Source organism: Zonotrichia albicollis, chromosome 33 (assembly GCF_047830755.1).
Source record: "Zonotrichia albicollis isolate bZonAlb1 chromosome 33, bZonAlb1.hap1, whole genome shotgun sequence".
Taxonomy (NCBI): Eukaryota; Metazoa; Chordata; class Aves; order Passeriformes; family Passerellidae; genus Zonotrichia; species Zonotrichia albicollis.
The window spans coordinates 2,679,492-2,694,600 of record NC_133851.1 but is presented as its reverse complement, the minus strand read 5'-3'; the positions used below and the strand labels follow the sequence as shown (position 1 = coordinate 2,694,600).

At 62.2% G+C, this 15,109-nt stretch overlaps 3 protein-coding genes across 4 annotated transcripts in view; 1 reads left to right on the top strand and 2 right to left on the bottom strand.

Annotated features, from left to right (window-relative positions):
• Positions 1-5,157, top strand: part of GLI1 (GLI family zinc finger 1) — a 38,689-nt gene extending 33,532 nt beyond the window's left edge. Inside the window, exons 11-12 of one of the 2 annotated variants that reach the window (XM_074530718.1) lie at positions 825-1,104; positions 2,106-5,157. In XM_074530718.1, the coding sequence (XP_074386819.1) occupies positions 825-1,104; positions 2,106-4,273 (2,448 nt within the window). In that variant the 3' untranslated portion in view covers positions 4,274-5,157. The remainder of the gene's footprint in view (positions 1-824; positions 1,105-2,105) is intronic. The other variant, XM_074530717.1, reaches the window with a different exon arrangement.
• Positions 5,158-5,475: 318 nt separating this feature from the next.
• PRPH (peripherin) lies at positions 5,476-10,704 on the bottom strand. The gene is made up of 9 exons (XM_074530719.1): positions 10,210-10,704; positions 9,169-9,229; positions 8,299-8,394; positions 8,064-8,225; positions 7,866-7,991; positions 7,560-7,780; positions 7,029-7,078; positions 6,830-6,906; positions 5,476-6,756 (listed from the first exon to the last, which is right to left on the bottom strand). The coding sequence occupies exons 1-9, from the start codon at positions 10,551-10,553 to the stop codon at positions 6,715-6,717; spliced, it is 1,179 nt and encodes a 392-aa protein (XP_074386820.1). The 5' UTR covers positions 10,554-10,704; the 3' UTR covers positions 5,476-6,714.
• Positions 10,705-12,028: 1,324 nt separating this feature from the next.
• LOC141726175 (tubulin alpha-1C chain) lies at positions 12,029-14,652 on the bottom strand. Its single transcript, XM_074530605.1, has 3 exons — positions 14,408-14,652; positions 14,164-14,312; positions 12,029-13,051 (listed from the first exon to the last, which is right to left on the bottom strand). The coding sequence occupies exons 1-3, from the start codon at positions 14,526-14,528 to the stop codon at positions 12,080-12,082; spliced, it is 1,242 nt and encodes a 413-aa protein (XP_074386706.1). The 5' UTR covers positions 14,529-14,652; the 3' UTR covers positions 12,029-12,079.
• Positions 14,653-15,109: the final 457 nt, after the last annotated feature.

Sequence of the window (15,109 nt, the reverse complement as noted above, 5' to 3'; positions counted from 1 at the left end):
TGAGGTCCATCCAGCAGGACAGTTCCAGGCACTCTGCCTGCCCCAGGGGCTGTGTTATCTCTTTATGCTAAAAACTACGTGTACAATATTTACACTTAATTCCCAATACCTATCAACCTATGTTAGACAGTGAGCTTCTACTCTAAACCAATCCCAAAGTGCCAACATCACTACAGAAAATGAATGGCAAGAAGAAGAAGAAGGAGAAAGACTGGACACACCCAGTTCCCTCCATCTTGCTTCCTGAGCCCCCATTCTAAATCCCCAAAATTCTACATTTCCACCCTGTGATTAATTCACTGTCATTCTATTCAAACTCTTGTGGCCTGTAATTCCTCACACAAAATTGATAAATGTTTCCAGCCCTTGGGGTGGTGTTAGTTTTTTATACTAAAAACTACATGTACTTTATTTACATTTAATTTCCAATAACTATCACCTGTGTTAGACACTCTGTTTCTATTTCAAACCAACCCAAAAGTGCCACCATCACAGCAGGAGATGGAGGCCAAGAAGAAGAAGGAGAAAGGCTGGAGAGGCCCAAATTCCTCTATCTTGCCTCTTGAACCCCCATACCAAAAACCCCAAAATCTACTTTTCCCACCCCGTGATAACTTCACTATTATTCTACCTGAACTCTTGTGGCTTGCTGATCTTCACACAAGGTTGGTAATTTGCTCCATGGGTCATAATCAAACCCACAGGTGTTCTGGGCTTCTGAGCCCCCTGGCAGGGGTCTTGGCCATCCTGGACAGCCCGAGGGATGTTCTGGGTTCCCCCATCCTGGGTGTTTGACCCCCTTGCCATGCTCTGGTTCTCCCCAGAAGCCCCAGCCCAGCCCAGGCGGGCAATCCTCGTGCAGCAGCGACCACTCACCCCTGGGCAGCACCACCAACAACGACAGCGGCGTGGAGATGGCCGGGAACGCCGGCGGCAGCTACGAGGACCTGTCCACGCTGGAGGACGTGGTGCCCGGGGAGCCCATGGGCACCTCGGGGCTCATGGCCCTGCACAAACTGGAGAACCTTCGCATCGACAAGCTGAAGCAGCTGAGGAAACCGGCGGCTTCCAAGGGGCTGAGCCTGCCCCCCATCCCTGGAGCCGGTGAGATTGGGGCGCCTCTCCCCCTGGGATGTGGGGCTGGCCCGTGGGAGGGGTGTGAGGACACCTGGGTGGCAGCCAGAGGTTGCCACACCTTGCTGGTGTTAGAATGTCTTGGTTTGGAAAGCCAGGTGCCTGCTAAGGAAGGGAGGAGCCTCCCCTAAAATGGAGAATGTAAACCCTCCCCACCCCTCTGAATTGCTGTAAATTTTAAATTAAGGGGCTCTCAGGCAACAAATATGGGAGTAGGGAATAGCAGTTCTTTAATAGGGAAGAAAATAAAAGGATAAAATAAACAATGCAATGAACTAGAACAACACTGACAGAGTCAGAACCCAACCTGGCACCCTGTGGGTCAGGGTGTTGGCAGCAGTCCCACTGGAATTGTGGCTCAGCCCTCCTGCAGTGTCAGGGGTGGTTCTGCTGGAGCAGGGATCCTGTAGAGAAGGATTTATTCTTCCTCTGAAGATCCAGTGGGAGAGGCAGCTGCTGCTCCTCTGGGGAATCCAGTGGAGAAACCGTGCTGGTGTCTCAACACCTCTGGATTATATCTGGGTAGGAATGTTTGAAACCTCAGATTATATCCAGGTAGGAATGTTTGAAACCTCAGATTCTATCCAGGTAGGAATGTTAAAGATAATAATGAAAAATTCGTGACTCTTTCCAGAGCCTCAACACAGCTTGGCAGTGGTTGGCTAATAAGTCAAAACAATTTACATGAAACCACATAAATTTCATGGTTTATGAAATGAACCAATGAAACAACCATTGATAATTGTTGGTAAACAATACCCAAACACATCCCAAAGCAGCAAAACACAGGAGAAGCAAATCAGAAAATTATTGTTTCCTTTCTTCTCTGAGCCTTCTCTGCTTCCCAGGAGAGGAATCCTGGGCAAAGAGGATTTTTCATAAAACATGATCGTGACGGAAAATTTTTCAGAAAACATGAGCGTGACAGAGAATTTTTCTGAAAACATGACTGTGACACTTCTCTCCCGCAGGCCTGCCCGGGGAGGTGCCACCGCTGGCCTCCCACCGCCGCATCGCCGAGCTGTCGGCGGCCGAGCTGGGCCTGGCGGCGCCGGGCGAGCGCCGCAGCAGCGGCACCAGCACCGTCAGCTCAGCCTACACCGTCAGCCGCCGCTCCTCGCTGGTGTCCCCGTACCTGTGCCCGGCCGGTGACGCCGTGCCCGTGCCCGTGCCCGCTGACGGTTACAGTGCCGCCTCTCCGGATGAGCCGCGGCGCTCCGGCGATGCCGGGGGGCTGCCAGGGGTGGGTGACCTCACCCCGGCGCAGCGTTACCGCCTCAAGGCCAAGTACGCGGCAGCCACGGGCGGCCCCCCGCCCACCCCGCTGCCCAGCATGGAGCAGGGGGCACCAGGTGGGCACGGTGGCACGCCCGGGGGTTACCCCGCGCACGCCGGGCCTCGCTGTGTCACCAACGGCTTGGTGAGGAGGAACAGCTCCAATGAGAACCCCGGCTACCCAGGCAGCGTGCCCGCTCAGCTGGTGCCCCGACACGGCGTGCGACGGGCGAGTGACCCTGCCCGGACGGTGGCCAAGCCTCCGGCCGTGCCCAGGGTGCAGAGGTTTAAGAGTGTGGGCAATGTGAGCGTGCCAGGCGCGGGCAGGACGGTGCTGCAGCCTCTGGGTGGGTCTGAGGCCAACCTGCAGCGCCATGGCTTCTCCCCACGCCCCCCCAGCATCACTGAGAACGTCTTCATGGAGAGCATGGGGGGCCCTGGCCCCGAATCCAGCCTGCTGGACATGGAGCAGTACCTGGGTTATCCTGAGGAAAGCTTCCCGTGCCAGGGCACCGGCGTGGAGCTCCAGGGTGGCATCTACGACGCTCACCGGACCATGGTGGGGACACATGGGGACATGGAGGAGGCGCTGCTGCAGCAGCCTGAGTTCTCCCTCCCGCCGTGCCAGATGAACCAGCGCTTCCCCAGTTTGCCTGCTGGGAACAACAGGGCTGTGCCAGAGCCCTGGGATGGACCCACCCAGGGCACGCTGGGCATGAGCTCCAGGCAAGGTGTGGGTGCTCCCACCATGTCTGGGCCACACTGTGCCCATCAAAACATCGAGTACCCCCACCCCGGCGCCTGTGGGCAGCATCCCAAACTGGTGAGCTCATGCCAGGACCAAGAATTTTCGGGGGGGCATCGTTTTAACCGGCTCCAGATCAAATCCGAGCAGCGATACCCAGCGCCGAGCCCGGCACTGGCTCCCTGCCCCAGCACCAAGCTGGCCGGGCCCTCGGCCTCCCCTGCTGCCTTTGGGCACAGCATGGACATGGGGCACGGTGGGTACCCCCCTGTGGGACCCACACCGGGCGGGTACATGGGCATGGCCAGCCCGGGTGCCCGCCGAGCCCAGACCCCCACCCTGCAGAGCAAAGAGGTGATGGTCAGGAACTACGTGGAGGCGCAGCAGGCGCTGATGTGGGGGGAGGAGCCGCCCCCCTGCAAGGGCAGCGTGGCTGGTGTGGGGCTGGGCAGCGAGCCCGGGCAGTGCCAGGCCGTGCCAGCCCCGCCGCCGTACCTCAGCCCCAGGTACTGCAGCTACCAACCCAAAGGGGATCACCTGCAGAGCCTGGCGGAGCCCCAGCACCTCCTGAGCCCGCCCTGCTTCAGCCCCGAGATGATCCCACACCCTCCAGCTGGCCCCAAACCACCGGCGCACCAGCCTGCCCTGAGCTACCCGAGCAGCCTGGCACAGCCTGGGCATGGCTACGACGGGGTGGACGCCGGTGCCCGGCGCCTGCCACGCTTGCCCCCGGCCCGCGCCGTGCCCGAGGGAGCCGGGACCCTCCCCCTGTACTACCCAGGGCAGGGGGCCAAAGGTGGGCACAAGCTGCTGGGGCAGGGGGCAGCGAGCTGCGGGCACTACGGCCCCGAGGGACTCAAGGGCACCTCCTGTTACTACCTGGACTCTGGGGAGCAGGTGGCCAACAGCCTGGACTCGCTGGACCTGGAGAACACGCACCTTGACTTTGCTGCCATTGTGGAGGACGTGGAGACCCCCCCGGCGCTGCCCGGACCCCCCAGCCCGGCCGGGGGGCTCCTGATGCCCTCGCATGGGGGTGCCAACATGGCAGTGGGGGACATGAGCTCCATGCTGAGCACGCTGGCAGGGGAGAGCCACTTCCTCAACTCGCTGTCCTAACGGGGGGCACCTGCCCTCAGGTGGGGCCGGGGCTGGGGGTCCTTCCACAGCCACGTTTGTGCCTGGGGGGAAACGGGGACCACCCCCCTTGGAGTCACCCTGGTTCAGGAGGGGTCCAGGACACAGCCCCGACCCTCCAGGAGACCTCTGGAGTGGGGAACTGGTTTTACTGGGCCCTTACTGGGGTGAGCCCCCCCCTCACCCACGCAGCCTTAACGCCGAAACCAAAGAGCCCCCACCCCATGGGCCGTCCCAGTGCCCCCCGCCCCAAATCCCCGTCTGGCAGGACTGCAAGCGCCCCCAGCCCCGCTCCAGAGGGGCAATTCCCCAAAGGTGGGGCGGGGGGTGCCTGTACGTAGTGTTCATACCTGTCTGTCTGTCCGTCCGTCCCCCTGAACCTCCTTTCTGTGCGAGCACCAGCAGTGCCACCCCCTCCCCTCATTAAACCCGTTCTCAGGGGACTGTGACTGTGTGTTTGTCACCTGTGCCAGGTGTTTGTCACCCGTGCCAGGTGTTTGTCACCCCTGCCAGAGGCTCCCTGATCTCGTCCTTGGTCCCCCGTAACCAAAACCGCTTCGCCACCCTCGGGCAGGGATCCCGAGTTGGTGTTGCCGTGACCCAGATTGCAATTAAGCGCTTCAAATAATGCAAACGGCTTAAAATGATGCTGTTAATGATGCACAAAAAAAAAAAAAAAGGGTTAAAATAATTCAGTTTTCGTGCGAGAAAATTGGCTAACATGACGTGATTAATAGCGGGGAAAAAAGGGTTAAAATAATGCGATTTTATATTGTTTTGTCTGTGTAATTAATGGTGCAAAGATTGCATGAAGTAGTGCAATTAATTGCGCCAAAATTTCATGAAATTATGCAAATTTGTATGATTTGCTATAACACAATAATGCAAAAAAAGTACTTAACGCAATTGACAATGCAAAAAATATTTTAAATGCAATAATGCTGCATTTGCTTAAAATACGGCAATTATGTGTGCAAGATTTGTTTAAATAACGCAGTTGTGCACACATTGCTTAAAGTAATTCAATCAGTGGTGCAAAAAAATGCTGATAGTAATGAAATAGTGCAAAAATTTGCTTAAAATAACAAAACGAACAAGCAAATCTGTCATTAAAGCAATTTTGCATAATTTCGTTGAACTCAATTAATCATGCAAAAAAAAAAAAAAGCCCTGAACGCAATTAGAGAAATCAGGGTGTTTCCCCGCGCACCCAGAGCCTTGTCACGCTGTAATTAACCCGTAATTAACGCGCAATTAACGCGGAATTAACCCGCGGCAGCGATGGGGCCGCGCCGGTGGCGCCCCCTGGTGGTGCCGGTAGGGAACGAGCGCGGCCGTGCCCGGCCCGGCCCTGCGATGCTCCGGGAGCACCGGGCGGAGATTCCGTGGGTCTGGAGCGGGTACCGGGCGTGTCCCTTGGTCCTCTGGAAATCGAGGGGTCCTGGGAAGCAGCAGGACCCCCGGGGATTCAGAGTTCAGGGGTTGAGGCTCCTTCACCGAGGCGGTGACACCACAGGGGACAGTGCTTGGGTGCCACCACCAATCCCGGTGTAACTGGTGCTTGTTGCAGTTGTGGGAGGGAAGGTGAGACCCCCAGAGTGGCAGTTGTGGCATGGAGAGGGGTCATGGGACAAAACAGGACCCCGGGGACACACATCCCTCCTCAACCGGGCACTGCGTCCCTTTCTGTCCCCATGACAGTGACACCACAGGGGACAGCGGAGCCACCAACCCCGTGGCAGCCGGTGCTTGTTGCAGTGACAGGAGGGGAGGTGGGACCCCCAGAGTGGCAGTTGTGGCATGGAGAGGGGCTCTGGGACAGAATGAACCCCGGAGACACAGATCCCTCCTCAACCGGGCACTGTGTCCCTTTCTGTCCCCATGACAGTGACACCACAGGGGACAGTGCAGTTGCCAACCCCGGTGTAACCGGTGCTTGTTGCGGTGACAGGAGGGGAGGTGAGACCCCCAGAGTGGCAGTCGAGGCATGGAGAGGGGCCCTGGGGGCGCAGATTTCCTTTCTGTCCCACTCCCCATGACAGTGACACCACAAGTGACAGTGCTCGGATGTCACCAGACCGCCAGCCCCGGGGACAGCAGTGCCAGCTGTGGTGGCAGGAGAGAGAAGTCGGGACCCCCTCGGCCTCAGGTCAGCGTGGGGAACGCTCGATATTGAATACAGCTGGGGGTGTGGTTGGGAGATCAATAAATAGGCAATAAATAGCGATAAATAGTGGGGGGACAAGGCACAGGGACACACTGCAAGGCACAGGGACACACCACGGCCCTGTCCCGTGGTGCTGACAGCAGGAACAGCAATTGGGGCGCTCGCAGCCCCCCCTGCTCTGCTCCTGCCCCCTCAGGACGCAGCAGGGTCTGACAAACCCCCCCGTGGGGTCGGGGCCAGCGCAGCCGCTCCTCTGTCACTTCCCCGCTCGCTCCTTGTGCGACTCCGTCACCACTTGCTGCAGGAGGAGAATTTGGGGTCAGCCCCAAGGCAGGGTTGGGGCTCCCAGGCAGGGCACCCCCGATTCTCACCTGCCCATCCCGGGTCTCGATGGTTTTGATGAGCACCATCCTCCGGGCCGGGCTCTCCGCAGGCTGCGGCTCCAGCACTGGGCACAGAGGGGGCATCAGCACCCTGTGCCCTCCCAGATGGCACAGGGACCCACCCAGGGGCTTTACCCCCAGGGAAAGACCCCCAGACATCGTGGGGGACCCCCAGCTTGTGGCTCACCTGAGCTCCTCATGCTGAAGGAGGTGGTGGGGTGCGGTGGGATGGTGATCCTGGGGGGGAGAGGAGGATGAGGAGGGGCTGGGACCCCTGGGCATTGCCAGGGACCCTTCCACACCCTCGAGTCTGTGACCCACACCCCGGATCAGCTGTGCCCATGGGCTGGGGGCTGTGCCCATGGGCTGGGGGCTGTGCCCATGGTCTGGCGGCTGTGCCAGTAGTTTGTCGGGCTGGAAGCTGTGCCCATGGTCTGGGGGCTGTGCCCCTGGTTTGCCAGGCTGGGGGCTGTGCCCGTGGTTTGCCAGGCCGGGGGCTGTGCCCATGGGCAGCCAGGCTGGCACCCAGAGCAGAGCCTGAGGCAGCTCCCCCACCATCCCCTGGCCTTGCTTTTATCTCAGCTCCCATGGGAACCTCTTGTTTTCCTGTGGGAACGAGGCCTGGAGCTGCTGCCTCCCGGTAAAATCCCACAATAACCGCGATGACTCAACACAGGGGACATGCCCCGGGGCAGCGGGGACAATCTGCTGCCCTCACCGGCTCTCCTCGCCCTCCAGCAGCTTTCTGTAGGTGGCAATCTCGATGTCCAGGGCCATCTTGACGTTCAGCAGGTCCTGGTACTCGCGCAGGTGCCGTGCCATCTCCTCCTTCATCTGCTGGATCTCCTGCTCCAGCCTCCCCACCACGTCCTGGTAGTTCCCGATCTCCTCGCCGAACTCATCCTCCATCTCCCGCATCTGCCGCTGCAGCGCCTCGTTCTGCAGGGACACAAAGGGCTGCAAAGGGCTCCAAGGGCTGGGCTCCGCTTTTTGCGCGCCCCCCGAACCCTCCCCGGGCTCTCACCACGCCCTTCAGCCCGTCCACCTCGCAGGTCAGGCTCTGAATCTGCCGCCGGGACTCGTTCATCTCCTGCTTGGCCAAACGCAGCGCCTCGTGGTTGCGGTTTGCTGCGTCCGAGAGATCGGCAAACTGCCCGGGCAGGGCGAGTCAGGGCTCTGCGAGGGCTCAGCCGCTCCTAAATCCCTCCGCAGCCCCGGGTACCTTTGATTTGTACCATTCCTCGGCTTCCTGCAGGTTTTTGACAGCGATGCTCTCATACTGGGTGCGGATCTCCCGCAGCGCCGCCGTCAGCTCCGGTTTGCACATCTCCACCTCGGGCAGCCCCGCCGGGCTCGGGCCGCTCACCTCCAGGTCCCGCAGCTCCTGCGGGGGCTCGGGGGCATCACAAGGACCTGATCTGTGCCCCCCTGCCCGCCCCATCCCGCCCCGGCCCCACCTCCTCGTGCAGCTTCTTGAGGAAGCCGATCTCGTCCATCAGCAGCTCCACCTTGCGCTCCAGCTCCAGGCGGGACAGCGTGGCGTGGTCCACGTCCTGCGGGAGAGGCGGGGGTGGATGAGCTGCAGGGCAGCGTGGAGGGGGTGAAACCATCCCAGAGCCCCAGCCCGGGGTGGTGGTGGGCACAGACTCAGCCCCACAAACCCTGGTTTTGTGCAGGGCTGGCCCAGCATCACCCCAAACTCCAGCTGGAGACACCCAGGAGCTGTGGAGGGACCAGGCTGGGGTTACCGGTGTGCTCAGCTCTGGGGGTCCCATCCTGCCCAAACCCACTTTGGGGCTCAGCAGTGACACGGTGGGCACATGCTCAGCCCCCCAAACCCTGGTTTTGTACAGGGCTGGCCCAGCATCACCCCAAACTCCAGCTGGAGACACCCAGAAGCTGTGGAGGGAGGTGTGGAGGGACCCGGCTGGGGTTACCGGTGGGTTCAGCCCTGGGGGTCCCATCCTACCCAAACCCACTTTGGGGCTGAGCAGTGACACGGTGGGCACAGGCTCAGCCCCCCAAACCCCAGCTGTGCCCTGGCTCACACGGGGGTGACCCAGCATCACCCAGGAGCTGAGGATGGAGGTGTGGAGGGACCAGATTGGGGTTACCGGTGTGCTCAGCTCTGGGGGTACCACAAATACAGAGGATGCTCAGCCCTGGGGGTCCCATCCTGGCCCCCCTGCACTGCTCGGTGCCATTCATGCACCTGCACCTCCCACGAGCCCAGAATTGGGATTATTCCCAGTGCCCACCATTCCCAGTGCCCTCCAGGCACGGATCACGGGTACTGCGGGGGGACACGGGCCCCTCACCCCCCTGACCTTGCGGAACAGCACCAGGCTCTTCTCGGCATCCTCACGCTTCTGCGTCTCGTCCTCCAGCCTGGGGACAGCAAGGGATGAGAGGGAGGCGGGGGCGGGGGTGCAGACCCCTCCTCCTGTTGCGCACACAGCGGGGGCGAACGGGGATGGAGCGGCCCCAGCGCTCGCAGCGATCCCGTCCCAGTGTCCCCACCCTTGTCCTGCCCCTCCCAGTGCCCCGCCCTTCCGCAGAGCCCGCATCTCCCAGTGCGTCCCAGTGCCCTCCGTGCATCCCGGGTGCCTGTCCCAGTATCCCTTCCCTAGGGTCGCCTTCCCCGGACATTCACCAGTCCCTCCCCCGACTTCCCCGGGGCTCCCCCATCCCCATCCCGCTGCCTCCCCCTCTCCCCGTCCTGGTGCAAAATCTCATCTCATCACATTCCTCATGCCAGTCCGTCCCTGGCACATTCCCCAGTCTCCATCCCATAACTCACCCTGTCACACCCCCGGTTCCCATTGCGGTTCATCCCTCATCCCAGTTCATCCCTCATCCCAGTTCATCCCTCATCCCGATTCATCCCCCGTCCCAGGTCATCCCCCATTCCAGTCCACCCCAGTTCATCCCCCATCCCACTCCATCCCAGTTTATCCCTCTTGCAAATTCATCCCAGTCCATCCCTCATCCTGATTCATCCCTCATCCCAGTTCATCCCCCATCCCAGTCCACCCCAGTTCATCCCTCATCCCAGTCCATCCCAGTTCATCTCTCTTGCAAATTCATCCCCCATCACAGCCCATCCCTCATCCCAGTACGTCTCTCATCCCAGTTCCTGCCCCATCCTAGTCCATCCCAGTTCCTCCCCTGGTCCCCGGCACATCCTCCCCTTCCCATCCCCTATCCCAGTCCCTCCCAGTAGATCCCTCATCCCAGTTTATCCCCCTCCATCCCAGTCCATCCCAGTCCATCCCCTGCTACCCACACACCCTCCCATCCCCATCCCTCATCCCCACCCATCCTCTCTCCCCTTCCCGCTGCCTCCCCCGGTCCCTCCGCCGTCCCACCGCTGCCTCAGCGCCGCCAGGTCGGTGGCGAGCCCGTCCCGCTCGGCCTGGAGCCGGTCCCGGTCGCGGCCGAGGCGCTGCAGCCGCTCCCGCAGCCCCCGCAGCTCTCCCTGCACCAGCCCGGTGCGGGGCCCGCTGGCGGCCGTGGCGCGGCCCAGCGCGGCTCGGAGGGTCCCGTTCTGCCGTTCCAGCGCCCGCACCCGCTCCAGGAAAGCGGCGAAACGATCGTTCAGCGCCGCCAGCTCCTCCCGCTCCGCTCCCCGCGCTGCCGCCGCCGCCGCCAGCCGCTCCGGGGCCACGGGGAGCGGCGCTGACATCCCGGGGTCGCGGGCACGGCGGCTCATGGTGGCACCGGGAGGGCGCTGGCTGCCGGTAGCGGCCGTTTATAGCGGGCAGCGGCTCCGCCCCGCCCGGGGAGACCCGGGGGTACCGGACACAGAGAGAGGGGAGGGGTCTCCCGGCCGGAGGGAGGATCGGGGGCTGCGGATGTGCCCTCAAAGGGGCGGGGAAAGGGGCTGGGGGTGGTCGGGGACCCCCAGGGGATGAGGGGCAGGGGCTGCAGAATGTGGGGCTGCAGGAATTGCCATTCAGGGGGGCTCGGGGATGCCCAAGAAATGAGGGGCGGGGGCTGCAGGGTGTGGGGCTGGGGGCTCGGAGACCCCATCAAGACGTGGGGCTGGCGGCATTCCCCTTCAGGGGGCTCGGGGATGCCCCTCGGGATGAGGGGCGGGGGCTGCAGGGTGTGGGACTGCAGGAATTCCCATTCGGGGAGCTCGGGGACCTCCTCGGGATGTGGGGCTGGCGGCATTCCCCTTCAGGGGGGCTCGGGGATGCCCCTCGGGATGAGGGGCGGGGGCTGCAGGAGCAGGAATCCCCTTCAGGGGGCTCGAGGATCCCCTCGGGATGAGGGGCGGGGGCTGCAGAAATTCCCATTCAGGGGGTCTCGGGAATCCCATCGGGATGAGGGGCAAGGCTGCAGGATGTGGGGCTGCAGGAATTCCCCTTCAGGGGGGCTCAGGGACCCCCAAAGGATGCAAGGTGAGGGGCTGGGGCTGCGGGGGGCAGAGGAACCAGCAGCACCAGGAGAAAGAGGATCCGAGGGTGCCCGGGAGACACAGGAACCCCCCCACGCTGGGTCAGAAGGAGAGAGACCCTTATGGGGTCCCCCCCCAGGTAACATGGGGGTACAAACCCCGCAGCTGGCATGCAGAGCACCCCTTGAGCTGGGTTCCATTCTGCTCAGCATCCAGGGAGGGGGTGCCCCTCTCACCCACCGCCCTCCCTTTGTGTCGGGGCCGCCGTGACTCGGCGCTGCGGGAGCTGCCATGCGCGGGGCAGCGCTGGACAGCGAGCCCTGAAACCCCCCCGGAACCCCCCCGGAACCCCCCCTTTCCGGGCAGCCAGGGCGGCACTTACGGGAAGGAGTCGCTGCCCTGCCCAGCGGCTCCTCCAGGGGAGGGTCCCCCCCGCCCAGGACCCCTCCCCGCTCTGCAGAGCCGCACCGAGAGTGGCCCCGTGCCAGCAGCAGCAGCGTGACACCACGTCCAGCCCGTCTGCAGCAGGCTCTGGGCAGGACTTGGGGCTCTCAGGGGTCACTTGGAGGCCCCCAGGACCAGCAGAAGGCTGAGGAGGACATGAGCCCCCCACCAGTGCCAGCTCATAGCACAAGGACCCCAACCCCACAGAACCCCCCAGGCTCTCCCCTGTGCCAGCTGGCAGCGGGGCCTGGCAGCCGGCCCAGCTGAGGCCCCCCCTCCCCTGGGATGTCCCCCCAGGTCACCACGAGGCAGATTGTCCCAGCACAATGAAGAGGCAGCACTGGGGAGAGGCATTTTAATGAACAGCACCACGGCGTTGAGACAAGGCGCTTCTATTCCTCTCCTTCGTCGTCGCCCTCCATGCTGTCGGCTCCCACCTCCTCATAATCCTTCTCCAGGGCTGCCATATCCTCACGGGCCTCCGAGAACTCGCCCTCCTCCATGCCCTCCCCCACGTACCAGTGCACAAAGGCCCTCTTGGCGTACATCAGGTCAAACTTGTGGTCCAGGCGGGCCCAGGCCTCGGCGATGGCCGTGGTGTTGCTCAGCATGCACACAGCCCTCTGCACCTTGGCCAGGTCGCCGCCGGGCACCACCGTGGGTGGCTGGTAGTTGATGCCAACCTTGAAACCAGTGGGGCACCAGTCCACAAACTGGATGGTGCGCTTGGTCTTGATGGTGGCGATGGCGGCGTTGACATCCTTGGGCACCACGTCCCCGCGGTACAGCAGGCAGCACGCCATGTACTTGCCGTGCCGAGGGTCACACTTGACCATCTGGTTGGCCGGCTCAAAGCAGGCGTTGGTGATCTCAGCCACCGTCAGCTGCTCGTGATAAGCCTTCTCAGCAGAGATAACCGGGGCGTAGGTGGCCAGAGGGAAGTGGATGCGGGGGTAGGGCACCAGGTTGGTCTGGAATTCTGTCAGGTCGACGTTCAGGGCTCCGTCAAAGCGCAGAGAGGCCGTGATGGAGGACACGATCTGGCTGATGAGGCGGTTCAGGTTGGTGTAGGTGGGGCGCTCGATGTCCAGGTTGCGGCGGCAGATGTCGTAGATGGCCTCGTTGTCCACCATGAAGGCGCAGTCGGAGTGCTCCAGGGTGGTGTGGGTGGTCAGGATGGAGTTGTAGGGCTCCACCACGGCTGTGGACACCTGCGGGGCTGGGTAGATGGAGAACTCCAGCTTGGACTTCTTGCCGTAGTCGACAGAGAGGCGCTCCATGAGCAGGGAGGTGAAGCCAGAGCCGGTGCCACCGCCAAAGCTGTGGAACACCAGGAAGCCCTGCAGCCCTGTGCACTGGTCAGCCTGAGAGGTTGGGAAGAAGAAAACAAGGCCAAACTGTCAGGAATTCTGAACTTCAGCTGCTACTGACTTGCCCTGGAAGGAAAATTTTCCTCCCAGGATCTCAGGACCTTCCCAGCAGGTCCAGGTGAAGGAACCCTGTCCTGCAGGGATTTGGGGACGCTCTGCAGAGACAAGGAGGGCCATGTGTGTTCCAGGCAACAGAAGCCGCTCCTCTCTTTGGCCTCATAAGGACATTGTTAGGGTGTCCCAGCACCATGGCGTGGTGGACAGGGCGTCCCTGACCTTCCATGTTGGACACTGACTCATGGTGGATCCCCCAGCTTTTGGGAGACACCCCAGCAGGTTCTGGAAGTCAACCACAGCTTCACCCCCTCTCTTTTTTTCCAAGAGGGTGCAGCAGGAGCAGGCTGTGATCCCACAAGAGCCCAGGGGCAGCCAGCTCAGCCTTTGATGTGCCAGGAGCTCCCCGAGCGGAGCCGCTGGCGCAGCAGGTCCGGCCGCCCCGGCGCCAGCCCCAGCGTGGGAACCAGGGGTTCAAAGAGCCTGGGCAGCCACACCAGTCAAACCAGTGCTGCACCAGCACCCAAAGCATCTCACCTGCCCCCCTGCCCTGGCCATGGGGCTTCCCACCCTTCTCCTCCTCTTGGCAAGGCTACGATAGGTCCAGCAGGTCCCTCCTGGGACAACCCCACCTTCTGTCCCAAGGTGCTGAGAAGAACCTGCCCAGGGACAGCTGGAGCTCCCCCCTGTCCATGTGGGACATCCACCACAGGGATGGACCAAGCTCAAGGTGCACATCTTGTCCTGGTGGGGTTGCAGAGCCCTGAATAAAGGGATTCAGGTCAAGGGGAAGGCAAGGGGCTGATCCTGATCACTGAGAGCATCCAGACCCCATAGGGAGCCAGGATGTGCTGCAGGCTGACACAACAAATCCATCCAGATCCTGGAGGCACAACAGGAAGGTTTGAAGTCTCTCCTGGCACAACCCCACTCTCTGCCCTAAAGTGCTGATGGGCTGAGAAGGAGCTGCCCAGGCACACCCCAAGCTTCCCTTTGTCCCCACATCCCCCGCAGGGACAAACCCACCCCACGGGACCCCCCAGCGCCCCTACCAGCTTGCGGATGCGGTCGAGCACCAGGTCGATGATCTCCTTGCCGATGGTGTAGTGCCCGCGGGCGTAGTTGTTGGCCGCATCCTCCTTGCCCGTGATCAGCTGCTCGGGGTGGAAGAGCTGCCGGTACGTGCCCGTGCGCACCTCGTCTGCGGGGACAGCCCCGGGCCCCGTTAGCAGCCAGCGCCCGCCGCCAGCGCCCGCCCCGCCCCGCCCGCCCGCCGGCCGCCCCCCGCGCGCTCACCGATCACCGTGGGCTCCAGGTCCACGAACACGGCCCGGGGCACGTGCTTGCCGGCGCCCGTCTCGCTGAAGAAGGTGTTGAACGAGTCGTCCCCCCCGCCGATGGTCTTGTCGCTGGGCATCTGCCCGTCGGGCTGGATGCCGTGCTCCAGGCAGTACAGCTCCCAGCACGCATTGCCGATCTGCACGCCCGCTTGGCCCACGTGGATGGAGATGCACTCGCGCTGCGGGGGCACACGAATCCGGGTCACCCCTTCTGTCCCCCCTCAGCACCCACCGGGCTGGGAAGGGTCCCTTCCCATGGCTGGATGGGGGCAGATCCTGCCCCAGTTGCTCCCGTTGTGCTCAGCTTTGGGGGTGCCATCCTGCTGCCCCTTCCCCAGGAGCTGAGACCCTGCACCAGTTGGTGCCCTTCACCCTACACACCCCACAGAGCCGCGAGTTGGGGTTCCTCAGGGTTAATGCTGCTCCCCCCTATTCCCAGTCTGCTATGAGGACAGGGACACCCCCACATCCCAGGAAACATCTCAGTGTGCTCAGCTCCGAGGGTCCCATCCTGCCCAAACCCACTGAGGGACTGAGCAATAACGAGGTGGGCACAAGCTCAGCCCCTCAAACCCTGGTTTGTGCAGGGCTGACCCAACATCACCCCAAACTCCAGCTGGAGACACCCAGGAGCTGAGGAGGGACCCGACTGGGGTTA